The sequence below is a fragment of the Nothobranchius furzeri genome, chromosome 5 (genome assembly GCF_043380555.1).
Source record: "Nothobranchius furzeri strain GRZ-AD chromosome 5, NfurGRZ-RIMD1, whole genome shotgun sequence".
NCBI classification, from domain to species: domain Eukaryota; kingdom Metazoa; phylum Chordata; class Actinopteri; order Cyprinodontiformes; family Nothobranchiidae; genus Nothobranchius; species Nothobranchius furzeri.
The window spans coordinates 36,379,785-36,401,835 of NC_091745.1; the positions used below are offsets into that span (position 1 = coordinate 36,379,785).

The 22,051-nt window shown below is 43.6% G+C and overlaps 1 protein-coding gene across 4 annotated transcripts in view; it reads left to right on the forward strand.

Moving 5' to 3' along the window:
• Window positions 1-4,197: 4,197 nt before the first annotated feature.
• The window catches only part of fhod3b (formin homology 2 domain containing 3b), a 131,862-nt gene continuing 114,008 nt past the window's right edge, over window positions 4,198-22,051 (forward strand). For all 4 annotated transcript variants that reach the window (XM_054740311.2, XM_054740313.2, XM_070551636.1 and 1 more), the window contains exons 1-2: window positions 4,198-4,494; window positions 9,314-9,420. In XM_054740311.2, coding sequence (XP_054596286.2) covers window positions 4,330-4,494; window positions 9,314-9,420 — 272 coding nt within the window. In that variant the 5' untranslated portion in view covers window positions 4,198-4,329. The remainder of the gene's footprint in view (window positions 4,495-9,313; window positions 9,421-22,051) is intronic.

Genomic DNA, 22,051 nt, shown 5'->3' on the forward strand with positions numbered 1-22,051 from the left:
CTGCCCTTCTCTTTCTGCAGGTCTAGAAACAGACTCTTGTTCATTATTGTTTATTTTTTTGCCCCCCCCCCCCCCCCCCCCCCCCACCACCACCACCACCATTTGTCTTTTCCTTTCTCTTTCACCTCTGTCTCTGTGTCTGGTCGGAATTACAAAGCATTCAAAGACAATAACAATAAAATTTTAAGTATCAGGCGTGACATTTAAAGCAGACGCTTTGATGCTCCACCTGAGAGTAAATCTGTAAGGCTTGTCACCAGCATTCAGACATCAATTCTGCTTGCTTCACAGCTAGACAGGACACATTTAAAAAATAATAAATAATAAAAAAAAAACTCTGGTTTTGTCTGTCCACACGCAGACACCCAAAACGGAGAAAACACAGATCTTCACTTTGGCCAGAGTTTTTAAAAAGATCAGTTTTCGTGTGGAAAAAACTCCGTTTTCGTGGATGACAGGCCAAAACGTAGAAAAATATCTACGTTTTGGCAGATCCCCGGCTACGTGTGGACAGGGCCTCAGTCCTGCAAGTTATTCCCTGTGTGTCTTGTTGTCCTGTTTTTAATCAAAGCCAGTTTTAACAATATACATATATTTTATTTTATATTTTAAATAAATCAATTGTAACTTTTGGAACCACGTCTCATGCCTCATTTAGTGGAATGAATCTATGTGCCTTCTGATACTTCCTTGGGTGAAATTCCCAAGGTGGCGTTGCTGACAACTGTTGGCTGCTCCCTGAATAAAGTAAAAGGTTACAGTGTGTTTGGAGCACGCCATATCTATAGTTCACTCGTATTGCCACATAAGGAAACCATCAGGTTGCATCAAGTCACTGACTTGTGTCAGTGTCTACAGAAATCCTCATACTAAGAAAGCATGCAGCGACAGTGGAGAGGAAACCTCCCTTTTAACAGGAAGAAACCTCCAGAGGATCCTGACTCAGTACAAGCAGCCATCCTCCACGACTCACTGGGGATCGAGAAGACACACACACACACACACACACACACACACACACACACACACACATTGTTGGGAACATTACTTTAAAAAAGTAGTTAGTTATAGTTACTGATTACTTTGTCAAAAAAAGTAACTCAGTTACTAACTGAGTTACAAGATTATAGAAGTAACTAATTACCAAGAAAAATAACTACTTAGTTACTTTTTTCATTAAAGCTCGCAATAATTACTACAATAGTGAAATATAAATGACTAATGACTGGAACATAATAAAATGTATGTCCAAATGTTTTTTTATAAACCTGAATAATTTAAATAAATAAGCACTTAACAGGAGGAACTACTAACAGGAACATGACACTTAGCTAGACCAGTGGTTCCCAACCTTTTTACCAGTAAAATTTTTGACGACCCCCTCCCATTCTCTCTTCCAGTACAAACATTATTAAGAAATGATAAAATTGTTCAAGCACATTTTAATATGCTTTGATGCAATGGATAACAGTAATAGTAGGCTCCAGTACAGTACAAAGTCATTAACAAAACCAAACAGAGCATAATGTGCTTGACAGTTTGTATTACTTTTCTGAACACGTTTTTTCTTGTAAACACTGATAAATCAATCATTCCTTTCAATAAACGTTTGACACATAAAAAATACACTGAGCAAAATGTACTTAAATGTGTATATTACTGTTTATACTAGATTATTTACTGTAAATGCTGTGATTAATCCACCAGTCCTATCTTTAATGAACTTTTGACACTTGAAAATAAAACAGTGAGCTGAGCAAAATGTTCTTAAAAGTGTGTTACTCTTTCTGTACTAATTATTTCCTGTCTTAATATCAGTAAACTTTTCACTCATGAAAAAAAATGTGAGCAAAATGTAGGCTATAAACAAGTAATAAATGAAGTTATAACCCCTTGAAGTGGAGAGGTCCTGGCGACCCACGGAGAGGCTTTGGCGTCCCCTTGTGGAGGTCAGGACCCCCAGGTTAGGAACCACTGATCTAAACTTTTAAAAGGTCACTGTGTGGTATTTAACAAGACCCCAATCAGCTAAAATTTAAAATTGCAATTAGAAACACCTGTAAAGGTTCCCAAGCCTTTAAATGGTCTCTCAGTCTAGTTAAATTACAGAAATGGATGTAATTTTGCACAGTATTCTAATTTTTCCAGCTTCACATAATTGTGTGCTTTAGTAGCATTTCTGTTGCTGGTAATCTAGTAATGGTTAAATAAATAAATAAATATCCTTTAAAATGACACTAGAAGAGGCACAAATCTGATGGAGGACTTACATTTACTAACGTGGGTCAGGCCCAAACACAGAAGAGCTGAAGCTGGGTGGTAAACACACACAGGTAGTTCTAATAACACCTGAGCTCCATGACGTCTGAGACTGATGCATCAGTGTTACAGCGGGACTAAAGACATGATCAGAAACAGGTTACAGCTGGATGATCTAGGAAGGTAGAAGATCAGGACGTCTGAGCGGTGAACAGGTGAGTGGACCTTCAATACATCCCGCTGTCACGCCAAGAAGAGCATGGCTGCAGATCCACACCTGCAGCCGTAGATATTCATCACCTCGTCCTCGTTCTTCACGGCCATGATGCGCTTGGATGAAAACATCTACCTCTTTAGCTCCTGATCAGCTGATGACAGCTTCAACACACCGCGCTGCTTAACGCACGCATTTCCTTATCAGTAACAGAAACAATGTTTTGTTAAAAGAAGACGGTAATTAATTAGTTTGCTCATTACTGAAAGACATTTTTTTTGCTCGTTGCTCGTTACCCCCAACACTGCACACACACACACACACACACACACACACACACACACACACACACACACACACACGCGCTCAAAATCAAAAACAATGTTTCAAGCTTAGTTTTAAAAGTAGACAAGGTGTTTGCCTCACGGACTAAAGCTGGGAGCTGGTTCCTCAAGAGAGGAGCCTGATAGATAAAAGATCTGCCTCCCATCCTAATTTTAGATATTGTGGGAACCACCAGTAGACCTGCAGTCTGAGAGCGAAGTGCTCGGTTAGAAACGTATGGAACAATCAGATCACTGATGTATGATGGAGCTTGATTATTACGAGCTTTATATAATAATAATGCACTGAACTTATATAGTGCTTTTCTAGACACCCAAAGACGCTTTCACACACTCTCACATTCACACACTGCTAGTGATGGTAAGCTACTTGTAGCCACAGCCGCCCTGGGGAGGTCTGACAGAGGCAAGGCTGCCATTTGGCGCCGTCGGCCCCTCTGACCACCACTAACACAGGCAAGTTGGGTGAAGTGTCTTGCCCAAGGACACAACAGCAGGATATCCCTGGCGGGAGCTGGAATCGAACCCATGACCCTCCGATCATGAGGCAACCCGCTCTGCCACCTGAGCTACTGCTGCCCCAGATATGTGAGAAGAAGGATCTTAAAATCTATTCTGAATTTAACAGGTAGCCAATGTAGGGAAGCTAAGACAGGAGTGATATGATCTCTCTTTGTAATTCTCATCAGAACTCTAGCTGCACTATTTTGGACAAGCTGAAGACTTTTAACTACATTCTGTGGACTTCCTGAGAGTAATGAATTACAGTAATCCAGTCTTGATGTAATAAATGCATGAACTAGTTTTTCAGCATCACTCCTGGAAGGTATGCTTCTAATCTTAGCACTATTCCGAAGGTGGAAGAAGGAAATTCTATGATCTGAGTGGATGTTGGGTAAAACAACATTTACAAATATGACATTATTGTGGGTTGGGTTGTTTCAAGCTGGCAGAAGCGATTCGTACAAAGTAGTAATCTATGTTTCTCCAAACTTAGGTCATTCAAAGAGCTATTAGTGAAATGTGAGATGTTCACTGACTCGTTTACAGTAGGCCACAAAGACGAGTAGTTCATTTGACTTCTGCGCGTTGTGTAATTCTCATCCTAACCACCAGAGGTCGGTGGTGCGCCTTTAATCCGAGCTGCTGTCAGACCGGCTGAGGTCCGACTGCTGAGTCCTCTGGCAAGCAGGCAGAGTTTATGCCTGAGCCTCCCATCGTCCGGTCCGCGCACCGACACGCCGCAGTCCGCCTCAGCACCGCCGCCGCCCGCAATGCCCTCGGACACCGCCGCCTCCTGCTGCCTCTGAGCCGGACCTCAGTGCCAGGACTGTCGCTCACTCACCTCCGCGCTGCCTGAAACTACTGAGGAACCGAGGAGGATAAACACGGTGCGGGATTTCACTGCAGAGGACCAGCCGGTTGTTTGGGAGGGAGGGGTGAGGAAGGGGGAGCGCCTGTCACAGGCTTCAGCAAAGCATCAACCTCCAAGTCTCCGTGCATGGATGCATCATGGCTACGTTTATGTGCAGGGTGCAGTTCTTAGATGATACTGATCCGTTCAACAGCACCAACTTCCCAGAGCCCACCAGACCACCTCTGTTCACCTTCAGGGAGGATCTTCCTCTGATCAATCAGATCGCTGGAGTCCACAGGCTGCTCAAAGCCCCACACAAGGTACCTCACCCCACACGTCTTCTGGTTAAAAGATAACACCTTTGAATTAATAATTACCCTGAACGGGTAATGGTTATAGGCTACCAAACACAGCAAATGGATCAGTGAGCAAGCAGCTTTAAAATGCAGCTAAAGTGTTTTCACAGCAGGTAGAACTTTTAGTGGTTTAAATGCTTTAGCAAGGATGGAGGCAGTGTTTTCGTCAGCACCAGCATCCGGTCTATTTTGTTTTTCAATAAAAACAAATACATTAAGCACATTTTATGTTGCTGGGTCCATCTTTATCCTGTCAGACCGATCAGCCAAATCAGGTGCAGAGCTGGGCAACAGAAGGATGCTGTGGATGTCTGACCTTCCTCTCCTTCTGTCAGAGGAACACTATCACAGTGAAGACTGACGTGATCCTAAACTCTTGTTGGGCAATCTGCAAACTACTTAGAACAGTTGTTGCAAGGTTGAGCTGAAATAGTGTTTTTGAAGGAGCAGCTCTTATGGCCTCCTGCCTAAAGGTCAGTCTGATAGAAGTGGTGGTGAGGCTTAGCTGCATATGCTGTTGTGTCGGTCCTAAAGCCTCAAGATGTGGGGCATTTGTGCAGGTTGTTGTTTGTTCTGCATGTCTGACCCTGCAAAGATGAAAAGTCACCTGCAGGGATTCTTATAACCATGTATTGCATTCAGTTGGGATCAGCTGTAAGTGAGATTTCTGTTGCTTCTGGACATTTACTCAGCTTCTCAATCTGCTAATTCTCTAATGGATGAGTCATTGTGAGCTCAGGGCTCTGTCTACACTCAAATACCAGTCCAAATTTTTTCTGACTTACCCAGTTTCAGTTTTTGGAAAAAATGTTTTTCTGCATTTTTTTCATCCCATAATGAGCAACTACATTAAATGAGATGTTATGTAAAAAAATGCTTTAAAATACAGGTTCCTCCCCTGAATTCCTGTGCACATTGTCTTGCAGAGTTGAGGTTTTTCTGCTCTCTGCATTTTGAGGGGTTGTCACAGCAGAGGGCTCCTTCTGAAGAATGCATCCCCTGTATGCTGAGCAGGAACTTCAGATTACTGTTGTGGTTTCTCACTCATGCATCAGGTGTGCTTTAATGTCACATGCCTTCACAGGAAGACCCCAAATCTTTCTCAAGCAGATGACTGTAATTCATGGTGTTTGATCTGGTCTCCATGGTAACCAACAGCGAGCAGGTGGCATAAGTGAGTAATAATGTGCAGATTTAGTATTATAGGTTTATGCAATGTAAAGTGTACCTAGTTGATTTAATCTGCTCTTAGATGTCTTTCCCAGGTTAAATAAAAAAGTTGGAGTATGATAGTAGCTTTGAATTGGAAATTGCACGGTATTTATTTTTAGGCACTTTTTCCCTGCACTGCCTCTCTGGTCACTGGACCACAGTATGGTTGTTGAAGGGAGAGGCCAGACTTCAGTGTGCAAGCAGAGCGCTTGTGGTTACTTCTCTGGACTTGGCCATAACACTGCAACTGTGGGTTCAAGTCCTGGGCAGGACACAGCTAAACATGTTTGCTGCTGATAATCTGCTGCTAGTATTCCTACTCCTATGGATTAAGGGCTTGTACGTACATCACCCTGGCCTGGTTCTACGTGACATTATCTATGATTAGTAAAGTAAGTCAAGTCTTTAACGAGGACCTGAAGGGGCTTTGAGTAAAGGATGAAAGTGTCACAAGATGCACTAGGGATGGGTTAATGGTAAACCTAGTGAGCTGCATTGGTTTCCTCTTTATTGGTTCCTTAGTTGGTTAATTTTTGGTTTGACCTTCAAGTTGAACCTCTTGTTTAGCACAGAGTAAAGAAATTAAACAAACACTTTACTTATTTGTTTTTATGCAAGCTCCTCACTTTAACCCAGTATTGCTAATTGTATCATATTTGCTCCACATATTCCCAACTTTCCTAGGTCTCTGTCTCTTTAACAGGATTAGTACATTCTTCTGCACCATTGAATTCCACAAAAGCATTCTGCCTCCTTGTTGAAGATCTAAGCACAACAGGATAGAAGTGTCAATATATTGACAAAATAAACTAAAAACAAGGAAATTTAGTCTGAACAACATAGTTGAAATTAATAAATGGTGTTGACCAAAACAAAAGGCGTTAAATCACAAAAACAAAAACAGTCACGTAAAAAAGCTACAAATTCTGTTTTTCCCCAAATTTTGGTTTTTTTTTCAGCAAGCTTATTTTTTGCGAGTTTTGTTTGTCGTAAAAAAACAAATAGTAAATAGTAAACCTAAGGATTATTACCTATGAGAAAATAGAATAGAATAGAATTCAACTTTATTGTAATTGCATACGTCACAAGTACAAAGCAATAAATGAAGGTTGCATCCATCCAAATAGGACCCTCAGTGAGGATAGATGGACGGATGGATGATGGATAGATGATGGATGGTTGGATGGATGGATGGATGGATGAATAATAATAGATAGATAGATAGATAGATAGATAGATAGATAGATAGATAGATAGATAGATAGATAGATAGATAGATAGATAGATAGATAGATAGATAGATAGATAGATAGATAGATAGATAGATAGATAGATGATAGATAGATAGATAGATAGATAGATAGATAGATAGATAGATAGATAGATAGATAGATGATAGATAGATAGATAGATAGATAGATAGATAGATAGATAGATAGATAGATAGATAGATAGATAGATAGATAGATAGATAGATAGATAGATAGATAGATAGATAGATAGATAGATAGATGGATGGATGGATGTACAGAAGGATGGACGGACGGAGGGATAGGTGATGGATGGATGGATGGACAAACTGATGGATAGTAGACCTATGGATGATGTATGTATGGAAAGATGGATTAATGAATGGATGATGGATAGATGGATTAATGGATGAATGAATGGGTGGATGATGGATGGATCGGTGGATGGACGTATTGATGGATGGATGGACAGACAAATGGAATGATGGGTGGATGATGGATGAATGTGTGGATAAATGAATGGATGATGGATAGATGATTGATGGATGGATGGATAGATGGATGAATGGATTAATGATGGATGATGGATGTATGGATGGATGGACAGACAGATGGATGGGTAGATGATGGATGGATGATGGCTGGATGGATGGATGGATGGATGTATGGAATGATGGATGGATGGACAGACAAATGAATTGATCGGTGGATGATGGATGAATGGGTGGATACATGAATGGATGATGGATAGATGATGGACGGATGGATGGATGGATAGATGGATGAATGGATTAAGGATGGATGGATGGATGGATGGATGGATGAATGGATTAAGGACGGATGGATGGATGGATGGGTGGATGATGGATGAATGGGTGGATACATGAATGGATGATGGATAGATGATGGACGGATGGATAGATGGATGAATGGGTGGATACATGAATGGATGATGGATAGATGATGGACGGATGGATAGATGGATGAATGGATTAAGGACGGATGGATGGATGGATGGATGGATGAATGGATGGATGATGTACAGACAGATGGATGGATGGATGGTAGATGATTGATTGATGATGGATGGATGGATGACATGACTGCATGAGCATAAAAACATTGGGGCCTAATCTGTCCCCTCTGCTTGGATTTCCCGTAAGAATATCCTCTCTAATCTGTAGAATCACTTCGTCTGAAAGCAAAAACAATATGTTTGTTTTTCTTCTTTTTACTCTACCCATCTTCCTTTGTCCTTATCTGTCTTTTTGTCTCTGCCTGTCTGACTGTGAGAACATCAACAACAATCTAAATTCATATCAGAAACCACAAAATCTCCTCAGATGTTTCTTGTGTTGCAACCCCCTCCAGAAGAGGATTCTACCACCTTTTTTTGTCAAATCACCAATAATCTTGTGTTTAACCAAGCAAGGAGAGACGTTATTGAAGCTCAAAGAGAGGGTGAGCGAGCTGTCCCCACCAACCACATGTTTTGTTTCAGTGACACAGGCCAAGAGCACACATCAAAGCCAAAATGTCCCTCCCAGTGTTTCCCATTCACATTTAATTGAGTTACTGTCATATGAAGAGAGGAAGTGGAAGTGCATCGATCCTGGAAATAAATGGCTAAAGTTTGAAAACACATGGGTTTTTATGTTTACACGTGTTTCTCATCACGAGTGAGGATCTTGTAGGTTGCTAATGCGGGATGCTTCACCAAGAGGAAGTTTTAGTGTGAGCAGCACTGTTCTCTGCCCTAAAGCCGTCTGTTTGGCCTCCTTCAGTGGTATTTGTTTTCCTGTCTTCTGCCTCACCGTCGGAGCCGGCGTCCTGCAGAGCCGGCAGACCCTCAATATAAATAGGTTAATATCTCCAATTTGGAGGTCAAGCAGACAAGTGAAGAGACGCTCTCATTCTTCATCGTCTTGACCAGAGTCAGGTGACGACAGCCATTTAAGGCCAGACAAATCATACCTCTGCTGGAAAATCACAGAGCGCGATGATAGTTTATCAGACGGAGAGAGGAGACATAAGAGGCACCAGACGGCCAAGCGCCTCCGACTCTGAGTTTCCAACAGTTATGCTCGGCTGGTCATGTAGCGCACTAAACAGGGAGGAGAGTGTCTCCTCCTGCTGTCTATCAGACCCCAAACCCTCAACATGTGGACAAGTGAAGAATATCTAAAATGCTAATATTAATTGTTATTTGAAAATTAAAAGTTCTGTCGAGCTGTTGTGGGACTATTTGTTCATTCTGGGTTTCATACAGCTGAGGTCTGGAAACAACAACTCTAACATCTGGGTGTTCTTTGTACTTTTAGCCTGATGACTGTGCCCTTCAGCTGTCCCATAGTGGTAGCTATCTGGATCTGGAGTCCACCTTGGCTGAACAGAGAGATGAGCTGGAGGGATTTCAGGAGGATAGAGGGTAAGATCCAAATCACCTCTCTCTCTCTCTGTGTGTGTGTGTGTGTGTGTGTGTGTGTGTGTGTGTGTGTGTGTGTGTGTGTGTGTGTGTGTGTGTGTGTGTGTGTGTGTGTGTCTGTCTGTCTGTCTGTCTGTCTGTCTGTGTGTCTGTCTGTCGCGTAACCTTTCCTGTGTTACTCGGACAAACTGTAAAAGCTACAAGTTCCCTGTGAACAACACGATAAGAGGAAGAAGAATTAAGCAGTGAAGTTTCAAACTAAACAAACTTGAAGACGTTTATTAAAAGTTGGTCTTACGTTTCTCTCACATCAAAAGATGCGGTTTGGACCGAGCCCAGAGCGAGACTAGCAGGTGGAAACAGGAATAAATTGTTTGTTTTCTACAGAAAGGTTTTCTTTTTATCCCAAAAACAAAAGGTATAAAAAAGAAAACAAATTCAAGAATGAGCTACTCAATCGAAATAGCTTTTATGCTGAGACATTACTGTTTGTCAAGGGATGAAACTGATTCATATCCTACTTCCTACATAACTGTTAATAATCTGATCTGAATTATAATGACACCTGTTAGGATTCAGAACAAACGAGTTTAAAGTCCCTTTTCTAGGGATGGGTACCTATGGCATTTGAATCGATTTGGTACTAATTCCCGGTACCTAGGAATCGATACCGGTACTTAACGGTACCAATCTTTGATACTTTTGAGTGTTTAATATTTTAATTCTCTTTTATAATTAAATATATATTTTTCTCAATATATAACAATATTTGATAAATATCACGATAAATAACATTCATCTGTTTTTATTTTAACATCGTCCTTGTAGTTATATAAGCTGATAATTAAACTGAAGCAAACATCTTTACTGTGAACTAAATTTACTGTGTATCTTCATTCCTTTTGCTGTCTTTTTTCATTTGATTTTTCCTACTGGGAAGTTAGAATTTCCGAGGAGAAAGCAAACGCACCAATGGTGGCAATGGAAGCTAACATATCAAGCTAACATTATCTTAAACAGTTTATTTAGCTGCTGGAGCAGATTAAAACGATGGTGCCTCACACTTAGATCGTTGTCTCTGGTTTCATCTTCACCCAATCACCCGTCGCATTTAGTAAAGTGAAGCCAAACTTTAGAGCGCGTTCATGTTCTTCTAGCTGGAGATTCGGAGTTCCGAGGAGAAAGTGAACGCACCATTAGCGAAACGGAAGCTAACATATCAAGCTAACGTTATCTTAAACATTTTATTTATGAAATTAATTAAGATAAGGATGTCTCACTTAGATCGTTGTCACTGGTTTCATCATCACCCAGTTACCCATCACATTTAGTGAAGTGGACCCAAGCTTTAGCGTGAGTTCTTTCTACCATGCTGCTCTGTTTACAACTCGCTCGCAGCGACCGACATAACGCTCTTGCGCATGCGCAGCTGTCTTGGCAAGTTCTCCTTATGAAGGACGGGTACCGAAACGAGGCACCGTTTCAAACGACGTGAATCGGTGCTCAGTCGGTACTATGGAATTCGGTCGGTACCTTAAAAAGTACCGAATTCGGTACTGGGACTCGGCTGAATGGGCTCTGTTTCCTGCTTTGGTAAAGGATCTGGTTAAAACAGCTTTTATTCACCCCAAAAGCCTCAGAGTCACAGAAACCTGTCAACACTTTGAGATATGAAAGTAAAATCTCTGCTTTTGTGGAGAATCATTCTATTTTTTAACGAGTGCACAGAGAACAACTTTATCCGTGTCATGTTGGCATAGTCGGAGGGTGTGTGGTGTGTTTTTCTAAAGGGTTCAGTAGTAATATTAGCTCCCTTTTGGTGACAGGGCCCACGTCTGTTTCCGTGTCACGTGAAACGCCTGGCCTCTCGTGTGGCGGAGCAGCAGAAGCGTTTGTGCTGCAGGCTGCTCGCGTCACCCTGATCTCTACCAAAGGCTCTGTGGTGTTCTCATTAGGCCACTGACATAAAAACCGTCTCTTATAAGTAACGGATCAATGTCTCCCAGAGCCACACGGCGCCTTACGTCCACACGACTCTGGCAAACTAAGATGAACAAATAGGGTTGTTTAATCTTTACTCCGTGCACTTTCTTTGACCTTTTACTGCATTTACTCTGTGTGTTTTAGATGAACTCTAGAGTGTTTTGATTTATTTCCTTCCCACTTTTGATCACAAACTGAAAGGCTGGCATGAGAATCCCTGGTTAGCTGGACCACAAACATGTACGGATTTATTTGTCTAACTTGCTTCATGAGCTGCCCCACGGCCCGGTGTTTCTATTGGACGCAGAGGGAGCCGTCCTTTCCCAGTTCAAGCAGAAACGTTTGGGAACTTATGGAAGGTTATTGAGAGCTGTGAGGTTAAAGCGGTCCACTTCGTCTTTTGTCAAAGATGGAGCCTGCCAGTAGCTGTGTCATGCCAGCTGGCACAGGCTGGTGTGAATGTGTGTCATTAAAACCACTCAGTGTTGTCTGAAGAGGCTGGAGGACCCCCACACTTACCCCTGCCAGTTATTTGGTAAGAAATCAGGCAGTTCCTCTCACTGGTTTTTGATGGTGCTAATGTGCCCAGGAGTGCATCCCCGCTGTTGGCCAATGTTGATTTGATGATATTTGAGGTAAGAAGAAAAAGGTCAGAAGTGTTCATCTTTGCTGCTGGTTGTTTTCAAACCACAGTTAGAACATTAATCATCAGAAAATGTGTGTTTCTCTTGTGTTTTATGTGTGAAATCACTTCTTTCACTAACTTGAGCAGAGCCTCAAAGCTCTGGAAAACAAGTACGGTAGTTGGGAATTCCTGAACCCTCTTGATTATCAGCTATTGAATCCATCTGTAATTGTTATTAATGACAGGTTACATTCCTGAGGCGCCTGTGTCATACCTAGTGTCTTTACAATCAGATTAAAGTATGATCCACTGACAGAGAGCTGCGCAGCCAGGAGATATCCATGTCATGGGAGCTTAAGGCCCGTAATCACTTCCACACCATGTTTTGGGGCTCGGCTATGTAAGATTGTAACTCGTAAAGGCTCTACATCACTGAAACAGGCTCACTTCTTCACATTATTGCCTAACCTGTCACCCTGACATGTTGCTAGTTTGTTGTTGATGTTTACGGCCACGATGGAATAAATACCATTCAGGGATATTTAGTACATTTCCTTTTGAATTGGGCTTGTGGTAAGCAGCTATGAGCAGTCATGGTCTTACCTGTAGCAGTCAGTCAGACCTGCATAGTGATAGGAAAACAAACCACCATGAGGCTGTGTGATTAGTGTGAAATGGAAAATGTTAGTGTAGCCAAAGAATTCGACAAATTAAATTAAATTCACTTGAAGAACTCAGCAGACTGTGGAATGTAGCAAAATATGTGAGTGGACTAAAAATTATACATGTTTTAGAAACACCAGATAAATGTTATACATTTTAACTAAACTGCTAATCAATCAACCAATCAATCAATCAATCAATCAATCAATCAATCAATCAATCAATCAGATTTTATTTATAAAGCACTTTTCAAGCAAAGTTGCTTTACAGAATTAAAATGGCCCCAAATTCCCATAACAGTTTAAAAACATTAACACACACACACACACACACACACACACACACACACACACACACACACACACACACACACACACACACACACACACACACACACACACCTCAATAAAAATGCATATTCGGCGGAGTCCAGATGAGCGAAGTAAGGTAAGGAAACGCCATCAGAGGAGCCGTCTGCCCCGGCAGCATCAGGTCTTACACAGTAACTAAGTCAGAGTGCTCAGAGGAGGGAGAGCATTTGGAATAGCATACACCGAGGCCCCACCACAATAAAATCTGGTTATTTTTTCAACCGCACCTTCAGTTCCACGTCTACATGAAAACAAATATTTTTTAATATCTGTTACTAAAAATAACACACAAGCAGTTGTTTTTTTTGGTGTTTTACCAGATCAAGATTTTTCCTTTAAGGTGTCCTAGAATTTAAAATCACTTTAACCTTGTTGTTGTTGAATTTATGCAGTTTGGGGTGTCTATGTACAAAAAAGTCTGTGATGTCTTCGATCTGCTTTTCAATGTTAGTAATGTTGTAACGCGGCCATGGAGAAACATTTTCTTGTGAGAAAAGCTGGTTTAACACCTCGCATCTGTACGCCCCAACACTATCAAAGCACAAAGAGGACTCAAATGCAGAGCTCACACAGTTTTCATCAGCAGAAGGGATTCCTGGAGTACAACACAACTGAAAAGTCCAAATCTAACTGAATACACTTTTACCAAGTGTTTCTGAGAGCAGGTTCACATCACACAACAGGAGAAGACAAACTGGCAAAGGAAACTGTTGCAAAGACGCTTAAAGAGCAAGTCACCCCCAAATCACATTTTTTTGCTGATAAACTATATAAAGGAGTGTCTAATCATGCTACAGACACGTGTAGTCAATAATTTGGCAGTTCAGTGCATCTTGGTTAAAATTCAAATATTCTGCCTAAAACTGTCAGTGTTGCGCCGTCGTCAGGGAAAAATTCTGCACTGTATTTGAATTTAAATCTGCCACCGCTATTGGCTAAGAGGTATGCTATGATGTCATCTGGTATATTACGATGTCATAATGCCATTGTGAGCCTGTGTGTGTGTGTATTTGTTAGCGGCTCCGCCCTCTCGGTCTGCCAAGCAACAGCATTTGTTGCATTTTTCAAACATGAAGTGGGAGTGAACTAAGCTTCTTGTAGGGGGTGACTTGCTCTTTAAATGGAGAAGCCAGGACCCAGGTGCAAGACATGAGGCAGATTAGTGAGGAGCCTCATGTCGTGAAGCTGCCTGTAATGAGACAGGAAGTGAATGCACAAAATAAAACAGGAAGTACCAGAAATACAATAAAACCAGAAACAAGACTGCAAAGCACTCAACCTGCAGAATCACTCATGACATCACCCCCCGCCCCACGCAAGGCGCCTGACGGGCCGGGAACATCCGGATGCCGGTCATAAAAGTCCCGAATCAGGGAGGGATCCAAAACATCTCTCGCCGGAACCCAAGACCTATCCTCAGGGCCGTAACCCTCCCAGTCAACGAGGAACTGACGACCCCAACCCCGACGCCGCACAGCCAACAGCCGCCACACAGAATAGACCGGGTCCCCCGCAACCATCCGGGGGGGAGGAGGGGGCCGGGAGGCAGGAACCAGCGCACTCTCCCTGGCCGGCTTAACCCGGCTAACATGAAACGTCGGGTGGCACTTCATGGACCTGGGGAGCTTGAGTCTAACAGCCACAGGGTTAACGACCTTTGACACAGGAAATGGCCCGATAAATCTCGGGGACAACTTAAGAGAGTCCGTACTGAGGGCAAGGTCCCGAGTAGAAAGCCACACCCTCTGTCCCACCCTGTAAGCCGGAGCAGGGACCCTGAGACGATCAGCAGCCAACTTGTAGGACGTAGATTGTCTCAGGAGGGTGCGACGCGCCCTAACCCAGGTCCTACGACAACGCCGAACAAGGGCATGGGCAGACGGGACGCTGACCTCCCCTTCTAGAGCAGGAAACAGAGGCGGTTGATAACCATACACACAGTGAAACGGGGACAGACCTGTAGAAGCGGTTGGCAAGGTGTTGTGGGCAAACTCCACCCACACTAGGTGCTTACACCACGTCGAGGGGCACTCAGCTGCAAGGATGTGTAGACCGGTTCCCAGCTCCTGATTTAGCCTCTCAGCCTGCCCGTTACTCTGGGCATGGTAACCTGAAGAGAGACTGACAGAAGACCCCAACAGGGAACAAAAGGCCTTCCAAAAACGGGAAATGAATTGAGGGCCACGGTCCGAAACAATGTCAACCGGGAAACTATGGATCCTAAAAACCTGAGACAACAATACCTCTGCGGTCATCTTGGCCGTGGGTAACTTAGAAAGGGGAATGAAGTGCACCATCTTAGAAAACCTGTCGACTACAGTGAGAATAGTGGTATTACCTTCAGAAACAGGTAGCCCGGAAACAAAATCCAGAGAGATGTGTGACCAGGGCCGAGTGGGAACGGGGAGAGGGAGAAGTAGGCCCGAAGGACGTGTGTGGGAGGTCTTGTGTCGAGCACATACTGGACAGGCTGCTACATACTCAGCAACATCACGTCTCATAGATGGCCACCAGAACCGTTGCTGAATTACAAACATTGTTCTCTTGACCCCCGGATGGCACGAAAAACGGGAAGCATGGGCCCAGTGAATAACCTGAGACCCCTGGGTAGGAGGAACAAAAAGCCGGTTTGCCTGCTTTACCTGCTCCTCCACAGACCAGGTCACTGCTCCAACCACACAAGACAAGGGGAGGACTGGTGCTGGGACCTCAGGAACAGAGGAAACTGTGTTAGGCAGGCGGGACAGAGCATCAGGCTTCACATTCTTCGAACTGGGTCGATAAGACACAGTGAAGTTAAAACGTGTAAAAAACAAAGCCCACCTGGCTTGACGAGGATTCAACCTCTTGGCCCGTCTCAGGTACTCTAAATTTTTGTGGTCGGTCCACACGATGAATGGCAGCTTGGACCCCTCGAGCCAGTGGCGCCACTCCTCTAAGGCCACTTTAATGGCCAATAGCTCACTATCCCCAATGTCGTAGTTTCTCTCAGCGGCCGACAGCTTGCGTGACAGGAATGCACAGGGATGAACACGGTGATCCACCTCGGAGCGCTGAGAGAGAACAGCCCCCACACCCCCCTCGGAGGCGTCCACCTCAACAATGAACTGGAACCGGGCGTCAGGCATTACCAGAATTGGAGCAGAAGTGAAACTGTCCTTAAGACTCAGAAAAGCCTTGTCTGCCTGAGAGGACCACTGAAACCTGACTCTTGGGGAGGTCAGAGCGTGCAAAGGGGCGGCAACGCTACTGAAACCCCTAATAAATCGCCGGTAAAAGTTTGCGAAACCTAAAAACCTCTGCACCTCTCTCCTCGAGGTAGGGACCGGCCAGTTCTTGACCGCCTCCACCTTTGTCGGATCCATCTGGATCTCCCCCAGCCTCACAACAAGCCCAAGGAAATGAACAGAAGACTCGTGGAAGGCACACTTCTCCGCCTTCACATAGAGCTGGTGTTGGAGAAGGCGTTGAAGAACCCTCCGCACATGCTGGATATGGGACTGCATATCAGGGGAGAAAATCAGGATATCATCTAGGTACACAAAAACAAAATCATTGAGCATGTCCCGAAGTACATCATTAATCAGAGCCTGAAAAACCGCGGGAGCATTAGAGAGACCAAAAGGCATCACTAGGTACTCATAATGCCCACTGGGCGTATTAAAGGCAGTCTTCCATTCATCCCCCTCCCTCACTCTCGCAAGATGATAAGCATTCCTCAAGTCAAACTTAGTAAAAACTGTAGCACCTTGTAAGGGTTCAAAAGCCGAAGAGACCAGAGGGAGGGGGTACCTGTTCTTGATGGTGATGTCATTGAGACCCCGGTAATCGATACACGGACGTTAAGTGTTGTCCTTCTTGGTCACAAAGAAAAAGCCTGCACCAGCAGGGGACGAGGATTCACGGATTATGCCTGCCCGGAGCGCTGTGTCAATGTAATCCCTCATGACCTGCCTTTCAGGTAAGGACAATGGGTACAGGCGACCCTTGGGGGCGTGGTTCCCGGTAGCAAGTCAATGGCACAGTCATACGGACAATGCGGGGGCAAAGAGGCAGCCCGTGACTTGCTAAAAACCTCCTTAAGGTCATGGTAACAAGAGAGAACCCGAGACAGATCAGGGAAATCAGAATCACAGCCTGGTAGAACCCCTACAACCTGGGAAGGAGGGGTACTACCAGGAGTAGACTGTAAACAATCGCAGTTCCAAGATAAAATTGAATCAGAGGACCAATCTATGTTAGGGTTATGCCGAACAAGCCAGGGATGACCCAAAATAACCGGTTGTCGAGGAAAATCAGACAGGAAAAACGTAATCATTTCAGAATGGTTATCGGCGAAAGTCACTTTAACAGGTGGGGTTCGACTAGACACAGAACACAACGGATGTCCATTCAAGGCGACAGCCTGCAGGGGCCTTTCAAGAGGCAAAAACTCTAAGTCCAATTGTCTTGCAAACTGAGCATCCATCAAGTTAACATCTGCACCAGTGTCAATGAGCACCACCAGCTCAACAGTCTTTTCAGGAGTGGAGAGCTGGACAGTGGGGCTTGCACGTTTTAAGTCATTAGAAAAGGAGGTGCAACTCACCAACGAAAACCTCCTTAGAGGTCCCTTCTTGTTTACTGGACAGTCGCTCACTTGGTGACCCGACTGACCACAATACAGGCAGAGCCCCTCCCGAAAGCGGCATTGACGTTCCTCAGGTGAAAGGTGGGCTCTGCCAATCACCATGGGCTCCTCTGATGAAGCTGGTGAAGCAGAGGACACACGTTAAGAGAAGATTCAGGGGCTGACCCACGCCAACTGGAGCCACCATTAGCAGCGCCCCGCCTCCACCGGTCCGGAGGAGAAGGGAAGTCGAAACTTCTCTCTCGTTGTCGGTCTGTGAGCCTTTTGTCAATCTTGATCGCCAGAGCGATGAGAGAGTCCAAATCCTCCGGCAGATCCAGAGGAGCTAACAGATCCTTGAGTTCACTGGAAAGACCACTCAAAAAGGCATCAAAAAGTGCTGATTGATTCCAGTCACATGCAGCAGCCAAAGTACGAAATTCAATAGCATAATCAGCGACACGTCTCCTCTTCTGCTGCAGCTGACATAGAGCTCTGGCAGCCTCCCTCCCAGGCCTGGTGTGCTGAAAAATTTGAGTGAAACGCTTAGTAAAAAGATCAAGTGACTTACAAATGTCCGCGTCGCGCTCCCACTCGCTCGTGGCCCAAGCCTCGGCCCTGCCCGAAAGGTGGGAGATGAGAAAAGCAATCTTGGTTCTCTCCGTGGGGAAAGAGAAGGGCTGCAGTTCAAAGTGGAGGCTACACTGTGTCAAAAATGCTTGACAATCACCAGAGTCCCCAGAAAACCTCTCAGGACGAGCAAGATGAACAGATAGGCCAGGGGATGCAGAGAATGTTCCATGAGTCACCTCCACCTCGTTACTCTGGGGCTGCGGCATGTGGTTCTTCTCTGGAGGCTGGGTTGAAGAGGTCTGGAGCTACTGCACCTTCTCCACCAGGTAACTGAGTTGATCACTGACAGAGGTAGCAAACTGATCATGTCGAGCATTGAGTTGCCCCATCTCCTGGTGCAGTAGGCTCATCTGTTGTTCCTGTTGGAGGAGCCTCTTCCCCTGAGCCCCCAGGGCCCCCAAAACTGAGTCAGAGCTTGCTGAGTCCATTATTGGCCAGTTTGTACTATCAAAGCACAAAGAGGAGTCAAATGCAGAGCTCACACAGTTTTAATCAGCAGAAGGGATTCCTGGAGTACAACACAACTGAAAAGTCCAAATCTAACTGAATACACTTTTACCAAGTGTTTCTGAGAGCAGGTTCACATCACACAACAGGAGAAGACAAACTGGCAAAGGAAACTGTTGCAAAGACGCTTAAATGGAGAAGCCAGGACCCAGGTGCAAGACATGAGGCAGATTAGTGAGGAGCCTCATGTCGTGAAGCTGCCTGTAATGAGACAGGAAGTGAATGCACAAAATAAAACAGGAAGTACTAGAAATACAATAAAACTAGAAACAAGACTGCAAAGCACTCAACCTGCAGAATCACCCATGACAAACACACTTCAATGCCGGCAACATTAAATAATGACCATTCTTTATGGAGCACATTACAAGTAGACTAAAGCACTGTACAGGTCAGTTAACAAAACACTCAAAAGAGAAAATCGAGACAAAATTATAAAGATAACTAAACTAAACCTAAAGTAAGCTAAGACACGGTGGTTTAGCAGTTTCTGATCAGCTGGAATAAAAAGCCAGTTTATACGTACTGGCCATCCTTATGCCAAGAGGAAGGGTGTTTCCTGGGTTACAAGATGGGATCTGAGAACATCTAGAAGCAGCTGAGAGTCAGCTTCCTTTTGGGAACATGCCGGTGCAGACAGTTGAGACAGGTAGGCGGGTGCAAGGCCATTCAAACATTTAAAAACAAGAATTAAAATATTAAAATGAATCCTAAACAGAACTGGCAACCAGTGTTGAGAAAACTAATTTAAAGTGATCAGATGAGTCTGATTGGAGGTAGGCAGGAGGGTTTTGAACCAGCTGGAAACGTCGTAAAAAAGTTGTCTAATCTAGCATACGGAGAGTTGCAGTAACCAATCATTAAGGTTATAAGGGCATGAATCCCACTTTCAAGACCAGTGTGAAGTAAATGGTAAAAGTTGGCCGGAACTACTGCGCTAATCTGTTCATCTCATTTGAAACCGTTATCAGATTTTACTAAGGTTCTGAGCAACCACACCTTTAAACGTGTTCAAACAGCCAATGGAGCAGCTGTGTTCCAGCAGCAAATCAGCGTATCCAAAGATGCTAACTTCAATCCTATTCTGATTAAAAAATGCATTGCCATCCAGAATTTTATCTCGGTTAAACAGTTCATCAAATTCTGCACAGACTGACTTCTTCTACCTTTCAAGGGGAGATTTGTAAATGATGCAATGGAAGGACATCCCAAACTTCCTAAAACATAACTCCAAGGGGAACAAATACAATGAAAACAATACTGGACCCAAAACAGAGCCTTGAGGAACCCACTCTTCAGGGGGGAGGAGGAAGAAAACTGGCACTAATTAGCAAAAAGGGTCAGATCAGACAGGTAGGAACAAAACCAGTTCTGGACTGTGCTCTTCAGGCCGAATGTTTGGTCCAGACAAGATTAAGGCAGTGGCGGTTCTACATGGAATTACTCCCCGGGCGAGGAACCCTTTGTGCGCCCCCCACCCCCACCCCCGCCCCCACCCACCGCCACACCACCCCACCTGCACGAACACACGCATGTTTTCTACAAACAGGCTTGTTTTATTAGAACGACTATTGAACATTCATTTTTCTAAGTTGCACATATTTACATTAATTACTATGAAGTTGTCAGAATGTAAAGCAGTATACATTATATACTGTATCACAATATATAGAATCAAATATACAAAAACAAACAATAACTAAATATTAAGAATATATGAACATAATATATAATAAATATTCTAAATAGCAAAAATATTTCACACATAACAAACTAAAGATAATCACTACAGCATTGCACTTAGAACAGAAAACACAAACTAAAATTAAAACCTAACCTTGATGCAACGTCATCAATAATGTCATCATATGAAATCTGCTCCCCTACTGAGTGATTGATACTAATCAGAGCCAGGTGAGTGAGCCGCCCCTGAAACATAGGTGACCTCAGGTATGACTTGATCAAGTTTTGAAAAGCTCCTCTCAGCTTGAGCCACAGTGACTGGCAGAGCAGTCCAAAAGTTGGGGTAGATCTCCAATAGATCTTTATCATGATCTATAATATTTTAGAATGGCCTCTGAAATTGTAATTTAAACTAACATAAAAAACTGTAGACTACCAAAAATGCCAATTTTTACAGAACAAATCATGTAAAAATAATCAGTGCAGGCATCTGCAATAAATAAACAGGATAGTTAGTGGTGACTGGGGAGTTTTCTTCTGCTTGTAGAGTTGTTTTATTTATTATTATGTGAACATGATCAACATGTTTTGTTGTTCAGGCAGGCCACAGGCTGCAGCGAGCATTTAACAAATCCTAGTTTGAATCAGTAAAAAACGATTCAATGAATTTTTTCGAACCATTTGAATATTCGTTTCAATATTTCAGCCCTATTAGCTCTGTTAGCAATTAGTTGACCGAATTTAACCGTTAAAATCCCAGTTACCTGGTTCAAAAAATTGAAAACATGCATCATCTCCTCTTTTCTTCCTGAATCGGGCACCTGGTGGTTTTAGCCTTTTTATGTTCATCTCTTCTGTTTGGCTCTTGACTCAATAAGTTTCCTTTAGTCAGGACTAAACAATTTGACCTCGATCGTTTTGTTTTTCCTTTTTTTATTTGGTCATTTCACACAATTCAGAAACACCTGAAAGAACGATAGGCCTGTGTTTATGATATTATGAATGAAATGTGCGTTAAATGGAAGAACATCAAGATGTGATTGACTTTAGCCATGTTAATACAGTTGATTCAGCCCCTAACCGCGCTTTTCATTTGGAAAGACGCAGAGGTGAATTCCCCCGCCACACCCCTCCCCTTCCTCTTCTTACACACACACGGAGCACGTGAACCCTCTCGGTCAGCAGGAGCGCCTGCAGCTGCAGGGGGCGCCAACTCGCTGTTTCCAATCCAGACACTGTCATATAACCGATAAGAGAAAACCTCGGTGCGGCGCAGATTTCTTTTTTTCTTTTTTCTTTTTACTCAGCGCCTGTGCGCCCCTTTTGTGTCATGAAAAAATGCCGCCCCGGGCAACTGCCCTGTCTGCCCGTGCCTAAAACCGCTACTGGATTAAGGAATCTGATGATTCACACTAACTGTTGTTTGCAGTCGTCAGGTCCAACAAAATGAACATGGCACAGATTCAAATATAAACATTGGCCATGGTAATACTAACCGCAGAACAATGCTAGCCCAAGCTTCAGGGGAGCTTAAGTCATGCACATCTACTTCCAGTCAAT